Raw genomic sequence first — 15817 nt, forward strand, 5'->3', positions numbered from 1 at the left:
TACTATTTCTTTAGACAATGATAGAATAAAAAATAAAACTAAAGGTAGAACAAAACTAAAATTTCTTTTGGTCAGAGAGCGCGTATCATTATTATGTGCATATATGCTATTGAATTTCTTTTTGAGAACAATGTTTACGTTATTGTACGATTTGATATATGCGATGTTTGGCTGTGACAATATTTCAATAGGTAATAGTGAAATGCTCATTGTGAGCGTTGTCGGCACATATGTATGCAGGTCACTTTGCGGATTGTAGGGATGTTTGCGGAGCAAATCACGCGACAAAAGTCCACGTAATATAATTGTATTAATTGCACAGAGAGAGTTAGATGATTCCACGTGACAAGTTATACAATATACGTAACGATGCATTATTGATCATCTGGAAACTCAAATTTGTGGAGAATATAATGCAGATTTAACGAAGTCCTCGATGAATTATTCTCTTCATACATAGCCCGATTACGTCGTACGAGTATAACAGATTCCATAACCTGACTATATTTATCATATAACAAAATATTATATCTGTCAGTAAATTCTAATGCACTTTACATGAATAATTCTGCTGTCATAAAATAATTGCAATAATGACATACAGAACTTGCGTGGAACTATTTTAATAGTTATCTCACACTCTCGACAATAAACTCGGATTGGATTAGTCACATAGTTGAACGCTCGAATACATTATTATGCACATGAGGGCATTTTAATAAAATGACTTCATAACACTTTGATAAATGAAGCCGTCAGCGTGCTGTACGTTTCTGTTTATTAGCACCAACATTAGTACACGAAAATATATAAGCTGATCCATTAGAGACGGAACATCTGAATTATTTCTAGATTGAAAGATATAAAAGAATGTGAAATATATAATTTTTTATTAATATTAGAGAACAAATGTGATATAGAATGCACATAATGAAAGTAGCACATTCGCATATTTTTTTAATTCCGTAAATGGAGTTCACGATTCAAACATATTATACATCGAGAATAGCTGATACAAATATTAATATTTGTGGAAATATTTCAATTTGTTATCGTATATTACAAATTAACACCCAAATTCCATGTCAAATTGTAAATTAAATTGTCGTATACATGTATATATGCTCGATTTTCTCGCGGTAATAAAATTTTTCGCGGCTCTATTCCCAATACAAAATTTCAGTACAAAAGCCGCGAGAAAATCGTTGCAACGCGCACCGTTTTATTTTTACTTATTGTCACCGACAATTAAATGAAGAAAAAATTCAGATTCTTTTTATAGTGCTCGACTTCATCTCGAGATTTTATCCTGTATTAAGAAACGAGAAGGTTTTATCTCAGCAAAAAGCGCATGAGAGCTATCATTTTAATCCAACGAAGGAGCTGGAAATCGTGTGTTTCTTTTTGCGTAGACAACATTATCTAATGAATATAATTGTAATTCGGTCATAAAAGCGAATTTTCTCATGCGTAAAATGCTGATAATTCCGTCACAATGCACACCAACCTGAATTTCATGACTACGTGCAAAAACTTTATTACCGTCCCCATCTAGAGACTAAATCTTGATGATTAAATTCATTAAGTTTGATACCTATTATACTTCTTGTATATAATAGAATTTAAAAGTATTAAACTTTTTAAAACGCATTCTTTGTTAGTGCAAAGATACATAGAAATTTTATGGTAGCATTCGAATGACTAATTTGTCTTAAATAATTAGCGAAAAATATTCAATGACTTGAAATGTGAAATACGTGAAATGTGTCAAACCAGAATCAATTTTATCATTTAAGACACATCTCGCAGAAGTTATATAGCAATATGCGAATATTTTTTGGTTATAGAAGTAATCCAAACTTAATTCTATAACAATAAAAATTGATTGGCATATATGTTACTGGTATATTGGTTATTGATTGGTTATTGATATATGTTACCTATTGGATAGACTCAGTGAAGATGAAATATGCTTTGATACGTGCTTTTATCAAGTTATTTTACTGATAATTAGATATAGACGAAATAATATCCTATTTTAGTAGGAAATTCAGAAAACTGTCTCTGTAAACGAAAAGCTTCAGCGAATTTTTGGTGAGCGTTTCAGAAAGAATTTCTCGCAGAAAGGATGTAAGAAAATCAGGGAGAATTCTGCTCTTCCATATAATATTCGCGAACGCAGTAATATCTCGCGACAGGACGTGCGACAACAGACACGTGTCTTGAGAAAGAAACTCGATGACCTGACGCTTTTGAGAGAAAAGGATTTCCCCAAAGACTAATTTCTCCTCTGAATGATTTATTGTTGCAAATATATTGAAACTTCAAAAAAAGACCATAAATCGTAAGTCGATTATTCTTTCGCGCCGCAAAACCTCACAAATGATTTGTCTCAATTGGTGCGTTTAAATTATTTAATGTATAGCAAAAACTGAAAATATATTAACTTATGAAACTCATAAAAATATAATAATTTATAAAAATATATATACGTTATATATTTACAAGTAAAACACTTTTATTCTGCAAAATGAATAAACGACGTTATCTTTATTTATCGCTAGTTCTAATAATAAAGCATAAACTTTATGTAAATTTATGGAAAATTATTTTACGCGAATATCAACTCAATATGCAAGATACATATAGCGTGTCCATAACTTCATGTTATGAAGTTTCTTGAATTTTAACTTCTTTAGTAAAAATCAATATGATGTTAACGAGAAAAGTTACTACGTGAAGCGTGGGCATTAATTGTAACGGCATCCGGTGTAACGGCGATGATGTTCGCGTTAGTGTGTAACTGTGCTAGTTCCCTGTCAAGACATACGATACACGTTCTGTAAAACTACGAAATTCCATTTAGCTATAAGAGATAACTCAGTATTTTAATTTCTTCATTCTTTTGCAAAAATATGCGTTTCATTTGTTTTCATCGAGCTATTATTCACATAAGGTGCTGCAAGTCGGGCGTGGGTTGCGATCTCAATTTCTAGAGTTGCATTCTGCATTGCATTCTGAATCTGATTCCATTCTTAGGATACCAATTACTTTGACGACATTGTTTGAAAATTCTTAAGAGAATTGAGAATTTTGAAATGGAAATGTAGATCGTTTTCATCGTGATTTAATTCAGAATATACCTGCGTCTAAAGATTAGTTAAAAAAATTCCTCCCTTCCCTCCAGCGTGATTCGACTCGAGAAAAATGGTGACCTTCGCACTTATCAGTTGCATGTGATTTAATGAACGGTCGCTCATGGTCCTCTTAGCTCGCGAAGCCCTTGAAGGAAACGCTGTATCGCTGGGGCAAGGCTAGGGCAAGGTGGAAGAGAGTAGTACGCACATTGTGCGCGACAATGCCACAATCCTGGACAGGCTCGACGGTAACCTACGGGGCTGAAACGAGTAGGTAAACTTCTACCCCCCGCTACGAATTACCGTTGCTCTTAGCCTGTACCGCGTCGGAGCATTTAATGCTACGCCCCGTATAACACCTCTTCTTGTCCTCTCCTGCTCGATCCAATTCTCTCTTTAACCTTCGTGGCAGGAAATACGATAGAAAGGCGCCGATGGCTAGATAGATTCTATATGGGTATTCTTTCGGTCTGAGCGACGTAGACAGATTCGCCAGACGAGAGCGAACCCTTGGTCTCTCGTTGCTTTTTGCGTTTATTCGCATCCCTTCGACCCGCGTCTCCTTTTCGATCGAAATAATTCTTTACTTTTTATTGATTTTGTTTCTTTCCGCAGCTGTTCTATTACTCGTGTGATCACGAATAATGTGTGTGTGTGTGTGTGTGTGTGTGTGTGTGTGTGTGTGTGTGTGTGTGTGTGTGTGTGTTTGTATCACGATTATTATTTATCCGCAACAAAATCTGGATTTATACTTTAGTTAGACGTTTAATACGAGCTTGGGATTTTTATTATTTGCGCGATATTTCAGGTCTAATATATAATCTATGAATTATTTGATCAATTTGGATTTGATTTTTTTAAAATTAACTGACATATATCTTTTCTTCGAAAGTTATCTGAAAGTGACATTTTATATATGTAACGATCTAATGAAATATTATTAGTAACTTAGATGTCCGACAAAAAAACTTTTTTATGTTTTAGTTATAAAGATGAAACAATTTCAGGGACGCGTTTTTTTCTTTATGATATAAAAGACGGTATAAAAGTTGTATAAAAGCTCAAATGGGCATTCTGTACGTGATAAGACCAACGATAATAAATGTGCTGGTTCATTTAATTCGTCCCTCTGATTGACCTGCGATGAGATCCATTTGCAGAAAGAAAAGGAGCCTTCCTGCGCAGAATGATAGATAACAACTTTCTTGCCACGTAAACGATGGTGCGAAACTATACGATTCCAAGCTTGCAAATGGTATCTTGCGAACGAGACGAGGGAACGAAAAAATTTCCGGCAAAAGGAACGAAACAATGTTAATACTGATATAACTAGATCTGACTGGTAGATATGCGACTAATATTAATTATTTTATGAAGAAATAATATAATAATAAATTTATATTACCTACTTTACGCACGTTTTTATAAGGATTGTCGAATAATCATCTTATCTATTGTATCATTCTATCTATTGTATATAGGATGTTCGAGACTTTCTGTGTCATCTTTTATCTGGTTTTTGAGTGATTGATGGTAACCGTTTTATATTTACGGATATATTTCTTTAATGGATCAGAAATCAATTTTTTTTAGTAAAAAAGATAATTTGCTCGATCTGACGTATTCTAACCAGATCTTATATATCTAATAATTATACAGTATATATATATATATCTTCTATACTATTATATAAAATTCTTACGGTGTAAAAATTCGGTCCAATAGTTTTCAAGTTATGAACGTTCAAACACACACCACCCGTAAGAATTTTATATAATAGTATAGAGGTCTAACCAGATTTTATATATCTAATAATTATACAGTATATATATATATCTTCTTTAAATAAAACAATAATTCTCCTTGCCTTCATTTATTGTAGTTATAAATCTGTAAACACGATATTGAGATTCTGAGACTGAATGAAGTATCAGGAAATTGCAGGTTGAAATAAGTTTCGTAGTTCATGTTAACGAACATTGAAGATCTCCTTATGTTACACTGCACCTTCATAGCAGATATGATGTGGTTAAGGACTACGGGGAGGCATCATCTGTCATGTCTAACTACGTCACCGCTATCTCATCTCACGAAAGGATGAGATCTTGTGAGTAAAACTAATCCTTTAGGACATGCATACATATATATATGTATAAAAGAACGTATAACTTCAATTAGGAATAATTTCTTATAGGATGTAGTTAGTGAATCTTTTCCATTATACCACTATTTTTATTTTATTACATATACATATACTTGTTCGCAATAGATCAACTCTTCTGCGTGTAGTAAGCGCATCTTTACCTAGGATTCAAATAAAGGATTAGTATTTTGCGTTCGTGATGTAAGATTGAAGATGATTAAAATAGCTTTCCGCTCGAGAGGCCTCCCTGGATAGCTCACCGTGCAACGGTGATAAGAACCAACCGCGGAGAACATATATGCTGAATTATGAAAGCTGGCGCCACAGATAATCGATTGCGGAAATAGCTTTCCACATAGATGGATACCTAAAAAGGCAAACCTTTCCCGGTCACTTAATACCTTGCCTTCTATAAACAGCTTTAGATTTTCTGTAATAAATAGTGCAACAAGATAAATAAGAGGATCAATATAAAAGAACTCTCCGTCCGTCCTTTGTGAAATCAATTAATGAATCTGATTGACTCGTGAAAGAATATTATTCTTTCCGGATTTAATTAAGAGATTTTATTAATCTTTCTTACTTTCAGATTTTATTAATATTAATATTCATCTAATGACATATCTATCGACAAGTGAAAAATTTCAATGAACAAAATTTCTCTGAATATCTCTTTCTTACGTTAATTAATTTTCTTAAGTCGTTTTAATTAACTTGAAAATTTAATTGGTACGACGCCCTACACGGAATGAGGGAGGTTCCAGGTTCGAACCCTGGCTGAGGTAATATTTTTCGCAATAAACTTAATTATTTAAATTTAATTAAATGAGATGCTTATATATAAGTATCAAAGATTACTGCAATTTAAAAAGACCAAAACCCATGGCATGGTCGAAAAAGTCTTGACGATTAATCTGACCAAAACCAATGGTCGAATTGTCACGACATTAGTCAAACGTTGTCGAATATAAAAATAGAGTCTTTCTCGTTTATCAATTATTGGCGAAACAAATACATATGATTTTCTGTTGAAAATTTAATATATAAAAAATTTAGTTAAATCGATTCCAAATTTAATCTAAGAATTTTACTGTTAATAGGAACGATAATAGTTGCAAAGTATCATTTTTACTGAAAGTCTGACATTGTATATAATAAATTAATCAAAAAATATATAATAATATAATTTAGTCAATTGAATTTTTATAATTTTATAATGTGGTTCTGCAAATGTTTTAATGTATTAAGCATTACGTATAAAAATTGATTTTTTATAATTATTCATTATTTTTTATATAAAATATTCTTAAAACAACTTTATTATACATATAAAAACTGCTATATAATAACATATTTCTTATATATCACTATCAAAATTTATTTTAAAAATATTTTTTAAAATTTATAACAAGCGAATTGATTTATTGTTGCCTGCTGCACTTCAATATGAGGATAATGATTGATACTATCGGTTCTAATTTGCTTTGCACAGAAAATTCAAAGGGAATATCGTATTTCCTTAACGAATACACGGATTTTATTACGTCGAAATTATATACCTCTTTTGTTATCAAATCAAAAAACAATTCACTTCATTGTAAACACTGTTTACCTTGTAATAGAAAATCTTCAAAAAGCGTGTTTCTAAAAAAAATAATTGTCAGATGATCTGACATTTATAAATTTATATATGAGAAAAAAAAGAAATTTTATTTAAATTTGAATATAAAGTTTTATTTTTTTAAATTGATATTATTTCCTTAAAAATTAAATTTTTAGCGTTTATATATTTATTGTTAACGCTTTTCTCATCAAAAGACTTAGGATGAAGTCTGCTTTAATTGAGATATCAGTCAGAGAATTAAAAGCTTTTTTAACATTTCCAACTCATACAATAGTTTACAGTTGGAAAAGTGAAAAAAGCTACATTTTGCTTAAGTAAACTATGAAGGTAAAACGTTGAAGCAAAATGTTGACGCAAAAGGTTGCATATTGTTTTAAGAAAAAACTATCGGATGAGTAATGGATAATGGATATGTGATTTCAGTGAACATCTTACAATATTTGTATAATGATGTCTTTATTATTTTCCATGTTTAAAAAGAAACTTGATATCATTCTGTCTTTTTATAATAGCAGTTGACATTGCAAAATATGGTGAAGAAATACATACCTTATTAAATAAACACCGATTGAATACTTACTTATATGTAACAGAATCAAATTATTACGAAACATATCGAACAAATAAAAGATTAACCGCGTATTTTGGTATTCCATAAAAGAGAGAAAAAAGCCTTAATTGTCAGACCATATGACCAGCTCAAAGCACGAAGTTCAAAGGATCCATTATTTCCTTTGAAAAAGGAATGCCAAAACGTATCATCTTTATTATATAGAGCTAGTCTGAACTACCGCAAGACGGATCGGCTGTTCCCCGAAGCTTTCCGAAGAAAAATCTAACCACCCTCCCATTCAATTGCCCTCCTGCGAAGGCAGAGGAGTTAGAGCAATTTGTCTGAAACGTCTCCTTATAAGCCACGAAGTGTTGAAAAAGAAGCAATAAAAGAGTGAACGTGTTCTCTCAACTATGCACTGAATTATGCTTTAATTTCAATGACTCAATGCCAAAATTGGGCAAATTTATAAGTAATAAATAATGAATAATAAATATTTCATTTGGGAATAAAAAATAGCTTAACATTAAATAAAGAAATAATAATAGATAATTTTTATTTAAGCAAATTTCTTCGTTTTTATCTGATATTAAAGTGTCTTTATGAAAAACTGACTAAAAAACTGGCAAATAATGTATGTTAAATCATCAATACTAAAATTGCACACGTTGAATTCTATTGACAATTAGATCATTCAATATTTGTATCGAAGTAATAATGAACGCGAGTTAAAGATTTATTATGATTTTACACGAATAAGTGTTTTTGAAATTCAACGCTATATCTTAGTTTATAATTATTTTAGTTACTTTGTATTTTTATACTTTGGAAGTATAATCTAAGAATCATTATCTTTTAAAAATATTACTGTTATAGAAGCACCTATAGATGAATATCTTAATATAGTTGTTAATGATAAGTCAATATTTCTCCTTTGCCTTTGATTTGTCACAGTGGTTTTAACGAGATAATTAAGCGATCTAGAAGCTTAATTCAGAATTTATTATAAATTAATATTTATAATAGACACATTTAAGTAATAATCTCCTTGATATTTTTCTTGAAAGCTTTGTGCTTTCTTCATCAATGCTGAATTTATCTGCTCTTTTCTCCCTAATAAACATTTACTTGCGTGTCGAAAATTTTTATAGCTAAAGTAAAAGCTTAAATATTTAATATGCAATATTTATCATATTAAATATAAAACCAATGTGTCGTCATGTGCTTATAAATCATCTGTTCAATATTCGTGATCGTTTGTACACAGCTGATCCTGCTGATCTAGTTTACAAATGCCAAAAGTTAAAATTAGCATACGGTTTATTAATTTGCGAATTAAAGCCCAGATTAGCACTTTCAAAGAGTCGCGTGTATCAAGCAGATATGTCCAATCAGTTGATTTTCCCCGAGTTTACAATAAAACGTGCATTATTCAAACTACTAGGGAGAAAGCATTCATAGTGAATTTCTGGGCAACAGAATAATCTCTTTCCCGAATAATTGCTTTTCGACCAACTCACCCTAGCTGTATTTTTTTTAGGCAGAATAATAGATATAGATTTACATAATTGACTTTTAGTTGAGAAATTTTTGTTGGCGAGTTTGTGAATTGCGCGCGCGCGCGCGTTACTTTTGTGCCTCTACATTTTAAATTTAATTTAGGAACGTTTTAAAATAAGGAACACACACACACACACATCTTCAGGAAGATAGCACGAAATATTCTTACTTCAGTAAGGGGCGAGAAATTGTACGAGGAGATATTCTATTTAAGCAACACAGAGCTTTCTAATAGCAGAGTGTTTATATAGGGTTATATCAGGATATAATGGAGTTCTATTATCAAAGGTTCTATATCTGCTTCTATTCTATATTGTTAGGAAGCCGAAATCGGTCAAGAAAAAGTCAATTTGCTATTTTATCTTGAGAAAGAATGTCAACATGACGAACGATTTTATTGTGTTCAAGCAGGTGGTCACCGGATAAATGAAGGAATAGATGTGCGCCGGAGAATGATAGTGTCTAGAGTGTCGTAGCAGTTTATTGCGGCACCGTGTTTTCTCAGGCGAGATCCCTTTCGGGAATTATAAATCACGCATCCACGAAAACGTTGTTTTTTTTTTATCGGCATGTGAACACATCGGAAAAACTGTCCCTCGAATGTTCTTTCTCAACGATGCAAAGCGTCGACCGATATCGAAGAAGAAGTCAAGCCTTCAGTTTCCCAACATAATATTACACTATTTGATTTAATATTCAATTAATACACGTTACATAGTTTTTAAAATAACTAAATTTCTTATTTATTTGGTTCTTTTTTCCCAAAATTTAATCAAAGTTAGATATTAATAGTTAGATATTAAAGTTAGATATTAATTTAATCAAAGTTAGATTATATTTAATATTAAAGCTTTATTTTAATTACTTATTTTAGTCATACAAGAGATATAATCGGGCAATTAATTTCTTTTTTCTTCTCTGAGATATTTTTATTATTTGCATATTATTTTTTAGATATATTATTCATAACGTGTTAAATATCACAAATAAACTTTGAGGCTAATATCATAATTTTTAAGAATACTATCTGTTAAGGCAAATTTGATTCCGTGCTCTGAGTTTTAAAATAAAATATCAGAGACTACTGCACGAACTTGGTAGTTTTCCATTTCGTGTTCCGCATGTTACGTTTATAATCATGTTCTACTTTCGTTAACAAATGGCAAGTGAAACAAGCTAATGGAAAAAAAACGGAGCTAAACGAAACTTTGATGACATTTTTTTATTTAACTATTATGTTACACTTTATTGCTTAAAAAATATTGTTTATTTTTATTTTATTATTAAAAGTTTAATAAGAGTATACAAATTTTAGGGTTTTACACATATTTCTTAGACTAAAAAGAAGAGTTTTGAAGAAGGTGAATAATTTCCTGTTACAGGCAAGGCTGTTCCATTCGTGGAATTGACTGTGGCTCATGCTTCGGTTCTCACAATTTTAGCCATCAGTTTCGAACGCTATTATGCTATCTGCGAACCTTTAAGGGCGGGGTAAGTATACGACACTGCGCCTGGAATTATTGCGGAAAGCCGCGGATAATTATATAATATAAAATATTAATATAATAATTAGAGTAGGTAAAAAGCGAATAATAAAGAGTTAGGCTTATCTGATTTAATCCTATTCAACTTATATGTTATATAGATATGTGTGCACAAAAGCAAGGGCAACCTTTCTCTGTTTCTTGGCGTGGGTGGCAGCGGCGCTGTGTACAAGGTGATACATATAGAGAAAGAAACTTAAAGAAATCTGCAATTTGCTTTATTAATGCTCTAACCTTTCTTTACTTGTCCTTTTCCTTACTTTTTCTCTGGTTGACGCATGACGGGCTTTTTCACTTGACTCTTCACGTCCCGCTTTACGTCATCTTCACGTGACCGTAATACGAAGGCACCACCTACACACTTTATTAACTTCGCGAAGACTATGTTTTAAAACGTGCGCAGGAACGTGCGAGGTTATTTGATCTTAATTAAAACTCAATTTAGGCGAATATAATCCAATATAAGTTCCAACAGCGGAAAAATAATTCCGATAAATTGAATATTAAGGAAAGTTGGAAATAAGGTTTATCTAAAAATTACGATTTTGTATTTAACATTCTTTGAATAACATTCTTTACATTTCTCGAAAAATGACAATACTTCATAATAATTCTTTTCCTTTCGCTTTCTCGGATATTTTCGTATGTCGCCTATATAAATTGTGCGATTTTCGTAACTAGTCATTAAAAGCTTATCGAACTGTATCCGTATATTTTTAAATTAATTACTAATTTGGTATAAATTTGAGAACTAAAAAACTGTAAAACATTCCGAAAAATTTGCAGTTGACTTTAGAATCGAATATAGGTAATCTAAAGTTTGGGTAAGCTGTTGCAAGTTAAGAATCAACTTACTTTATCAACTTATTTTTGTGAGAAAATTGTACAGGATTTTCCATTCATTATTTATGTAAAAGAATTTTGACATTTAGTTATTTAAGCTCTCATTTTTATTATTAATTAATGCTAAAGTTTTAATGGATGAAGAGAGTGATGAAGTACGACTATAAATTAGTTCTAGAACTTTTTGTTAAAATTAAAGTTGGGAAATCTGGAATATCTAGTACGCGTGTAGTACGATCCAAGCAAGGGAATGGTGGAAAATCAATTTTTGACGACAATATGTCTTCATAGCACGAGTACGTGACATAGCGCTTTGTACACGTATCTCCTTTCGTTTCTATCAAATTGCTAATTACAATGCATTGCGATGCATGTCATATTGCATGCGTGAAGCAACGGTTGACACAAGCTGCATTCATCCGAATGCAAGAACATACATGTCGCCTGCGTCGAGCTGTGTGACAAGCTGCTCCCTTAACTCCATTATTCCATTTGAATCCACTTGATGTATTTTTATTTTCAAAATAGCTTTGTAAAATTATGTTGCACCTAATAGTTTTAAATTTTATGACTCTTTTGGCAATTTTCCGTGTTTAGATTTTTTTTATAACATAGAGAAACAAATATGTCTAATAAAAATTAGGATTCAGATATAGATTTGAGGGAATCTTGTGGTCAAATTGTTCGAATAGCTCGAAGTAGAAACGCTCGCGTTTCAAGTTCGAGTATTTTGTACACATATACATTTTGAAACGAGCGGCCAAACTGCTTGGTCGATCGTCCGAAGATATTTAACTGTTAAAACGATCTAGAACTTAAAAATAATTTGAAAAGTACTTAGTTTATTGCAAGCAGAAATCAACAACTCTTGTTTCCCTTTTTATAATATGTTATCTAACTTTATATTACTATTTTAGAATTCAGCTTTGAATTATTTAAATATTCTTTTAGGTCCTCGATAATCTGATTTAAGATTTAAAGTTTAAATTATTCGAAGAAATTTTGAACATACATATAAATATTGGAATATATTATACATAAAATATTAAAATATTAGACATCTCCATTTAAACCTTTTAATATATCAAACGTGTACAGGAAACGGAAAAGCAGGATTTAGTATACGTCAGCTTAGCTTAGCTTAGCGATGAATTACAGAGATTTGTCATATTCGTTCTACGCAGGTGTATGTCTTAGCGATAAGAGATGTTGATTTAACAAACAGCTGACTCTGTCCTGCAAGAAGAGAGGACTAGTTTTAGGGAGTCTATTAATTCTTCAAATTTGAGCCGTTATATTTATTTTTCAACGTCTGATGGTGCAATCAATTGTTCGAAAATATAAAAATTAAATATATTTTTAACGTATTATATAATATTTAAGTACAATTAATATTATAATTAATGTTTGCAAAGTAACGATTTTACTTTACGTTCGAACATTTAAATAAATTCTAAAGAGATAGGAAATATCGTCTTTAAAATGTCTCGTTAATGCGTTCAATGTGCGTAAAATAACATATTTTTTCAACGTTTTCAACGGTTTTTTGTGGAACAACGAAACAATGTAATTTTTTGTAAGCAATTTATTTTGTTACATTTCATATTTTGTTTAGCCTTTAATCCGAAAAACGAAGAGAAAGATAAATATTCTATATCAAGCTATATCTTAGTCCGTTGAAGAATTATGAATGTAGCTCAAACGAGACGTTTCGACAACGAGACGACAACATCAAAGGATCCCAATTTGCCGTTGCGTGCTTGTTCTCAATGGCAAAGTTAACGAGCGGCATTGTACAAAACAACATATTTCGCTCGTATTATACTAGAGAATACGTGTCATGCGCAGAAACTTCGTGATTCTAAATGGACGTTAGAAATTCCTTGTAGAGTCTCCTGAATTGTGGAGAATATAAAGACATCGAGCAACGTAATTGAATCCTTTTACCCCGTGATACAAGATGCATGCGCATTGACACATAGGGCAAGTTACGCGAGGTGTGCGTATCACGCGTAAGAATTGCTGCGTATTATATATACGAGAATATTCCACTAGGAGTCACGAATCTCCCGGAACTCTTAAAAAATTATTTCGTTCTTTCGAGTCGAATCAACCACAATTGCGGACATTACGGAGAAGCTTATTGTATCCTATACAGCAATCCGGCAACAATAACGTGAACCCCATCAAAGTAACACTTCTTTACGTGTTCTTTACATATGTTGCCGTATCATGCACTCAACTCATAAAATACGCTGTAAAATGCGACAATAAATTCAGAGCAGCGGGTTTACACGATATTTACGCGGACTTTAAACTGTCGAGGTACTGGAGTATTAAAATTTCTTATAAGAACATCAAAGTCTAACGTGTCAGACGCGAAAATTAAGGTCCGGCCTTATCGAAATACCAATACTCCAGCACGTAGGAAAAAATGCACTGTAGGGATGAACGGTACCGTTATCATAAAAAAGAAAAATCAATGGAGCAGAAACATACGGCCTTGCTCGCCGGCAGGCTTTTATCTCGGATCAACGCATTTAAACCAGCGCTATGAATGAACGAATTCACCAATATCCGCGAGTGCTCGATTGTGTCCTTGTCGCAATTTCCCTCATAAAAGGGATCCCCGCCAAGTTTATTCAAGGAGGGTGCCACTTGATATCCGTCGCGTAAAATGTACGCGATTATTATGTCTTTCCCGCGCGTGAATATGGCTAATATGCGTAAATAATCACACGGAGAATATGCGGAGCAACGTATTTAACGTTGGGAAGAGGTGTTGATCGAACGACCAGAAATGTCGATCTTACGTCTGGTAAGAACAAGATCTTAATTAAGGCCGCCATGTACTCCCTGAAAACCGTGTTACATCTTAAAGGACGTAAATAGCTTCAGTTAGTCTTGATAATTAAAGGCTTTTGATAAATTAAACGTCAGAAGTGCCAATAATTAATAACAAGATCTTGTTTTACTATAATTATTTTTATATCTATTTTTTTACTTAACTTTAAATTAATTTTGACACACACACACACACAAACACGCGTTATATAACTTTAAATAAAATTTAATTTTGATACCTACAGAATAAGAAAAATTTTTAACTATCGCGTGATTGTTAGATGAATACATGAATCATACATTCTTGATAAATAACAATATTTATATACAAGGCAAAAGTATTTCATATAGTCCTCTGTAGGGCTTTGAAACCATCAGTTTCGTGATATCGGTTGCATACTCGTCACGTGCTTTCGCTCGGAATGCACTTCAGCCAAAAGAATGAGGAAAGAGAAAAAGAGACGGGCAAGCGTGGCTTTTGCTCGGTAAACTCCAGGCAAACACATTTTTCCCTTATGCTGAAATGCTTCGTGATGAAAGCAGATACGTGTCCACACTTTCGTAAGATTGCAGACTATCGAGCATAAGGAAAGTATCACGTGTAAATATTTCTTATGAAAATGTGTGGATGACGTATATGTCGTTATTCGAACACGTGTCATGCATAATGCATGTCTTGAGCATATGTTCGCGGTAATATGTAAAGCGAAAACTTCCTTGCCACAACGACAGCTTCTTGTCACAACGATTCCTTCTTGGCAACGTGTAATCTTTTGTGTTTAATAGAAGCAGCGTCGGTGCAAATTTCTTTCAGAACTTTATTCTAAATATTTTCTGCAAGTTAGAATATTATTAAACAATAACTAAACAATTAATTAATAGCTAATGTTGGTTTTTTAAAGCAAGATGGCCATCGAAATTTCTACAGATGTCGGTATAATTATTTAGCAAATTTTTTAACGCATCTTATATAATATTTCAGAGCTTAAACATAGAATTAAAGTTTCTCTAGCAATTGACTTATTAAAAGTATACGGTATTGCGCGCGCGTTAAATTGCGAAAATAAAAAGCTTGCTATAAAAAATAAATTTGAAATCAATACATTTTTATTTGTAATGTAAATTTTTCATAATTAAAATACAATTATGATTCTTCTTAACATGCTTCTTCTTTTCAAAAAATGTTTCAAAACTATCTTTTTAAAAAGAACGATTTATAAACAATATATAAAATATAGAAGTTGATAGGAAATAGAAATTTTGCATTAAAAAAAATAGTTTAGGTATATTTTAAATTAACTTGCAGATGGATTTACTTGCAGTGCCAAATGAATTTTCAGAAATAACTGTGAATTTATCTTTTTTTTTTTTAAAGCGCGATAGAAAGACACCCGAAAGAGGATAGGCGGATTTGATTTTCACTCCATATGCGATAGATGTGGGCACCCGAAAGAGGATTCGATTTTTGCTTCATAAAGTTCAGCCGGTATATGTGCCACTATCACGTTCGCGTTTCACCCCGGTATTACACGTTGCGGTAGGACGCGCACACGCATCATAAAAGTGATA

At 32.1% G+C, this 15817-nt stretch overlaps 1 protein-coding gene across 4 annotated transcripts in view; it reads left to right on the forward strand.

Annotated features, from left to right (window-relative positions):
- Positions 1 to 15817, forward strand: part of Ethr (ecdysis triggering hormone receptor) — a 45096-nt gene that overhangs the window by 19101 nt on the left and 10178 nt on the right. For all 4 annotated transcript variants that reach the window (XM_071700844.1, XM_071700852.1, XM_071700857.1 and 1 more), the window contains 2 exons: positions 10400 to 10508; positions 10663 to 10734. In XM_071700844.1, coding sequence (XP_071556945.1) covers positions 10400 to 10508; positions 10663 to 10734 — 181 coding nt within the window. The remainder of the gene's footprint in view (positions 1 to 10399; positions 10509 to 10662; positions 10735 to 15817) is intronic.

Source organism: Temnothorax nylanderi, unplaced genomic scaffold, assembly GCF_030848795.1.
Source record: "Temnothorax nylanderi isolate EJ_2023f unplaced genomic scaffold, tnyl_v1.0 TNYL_tig0002_pilon, whole genome shotgun sequence".
In the NCBI taxonomy this organism is placed as follows: domain Eukaryota; kingdom Metazoa; phylum Arthropoda; class Insecta; order Hymenoptera; family Formicidae; genus Temnothorax; species Temnothorax nylanderi.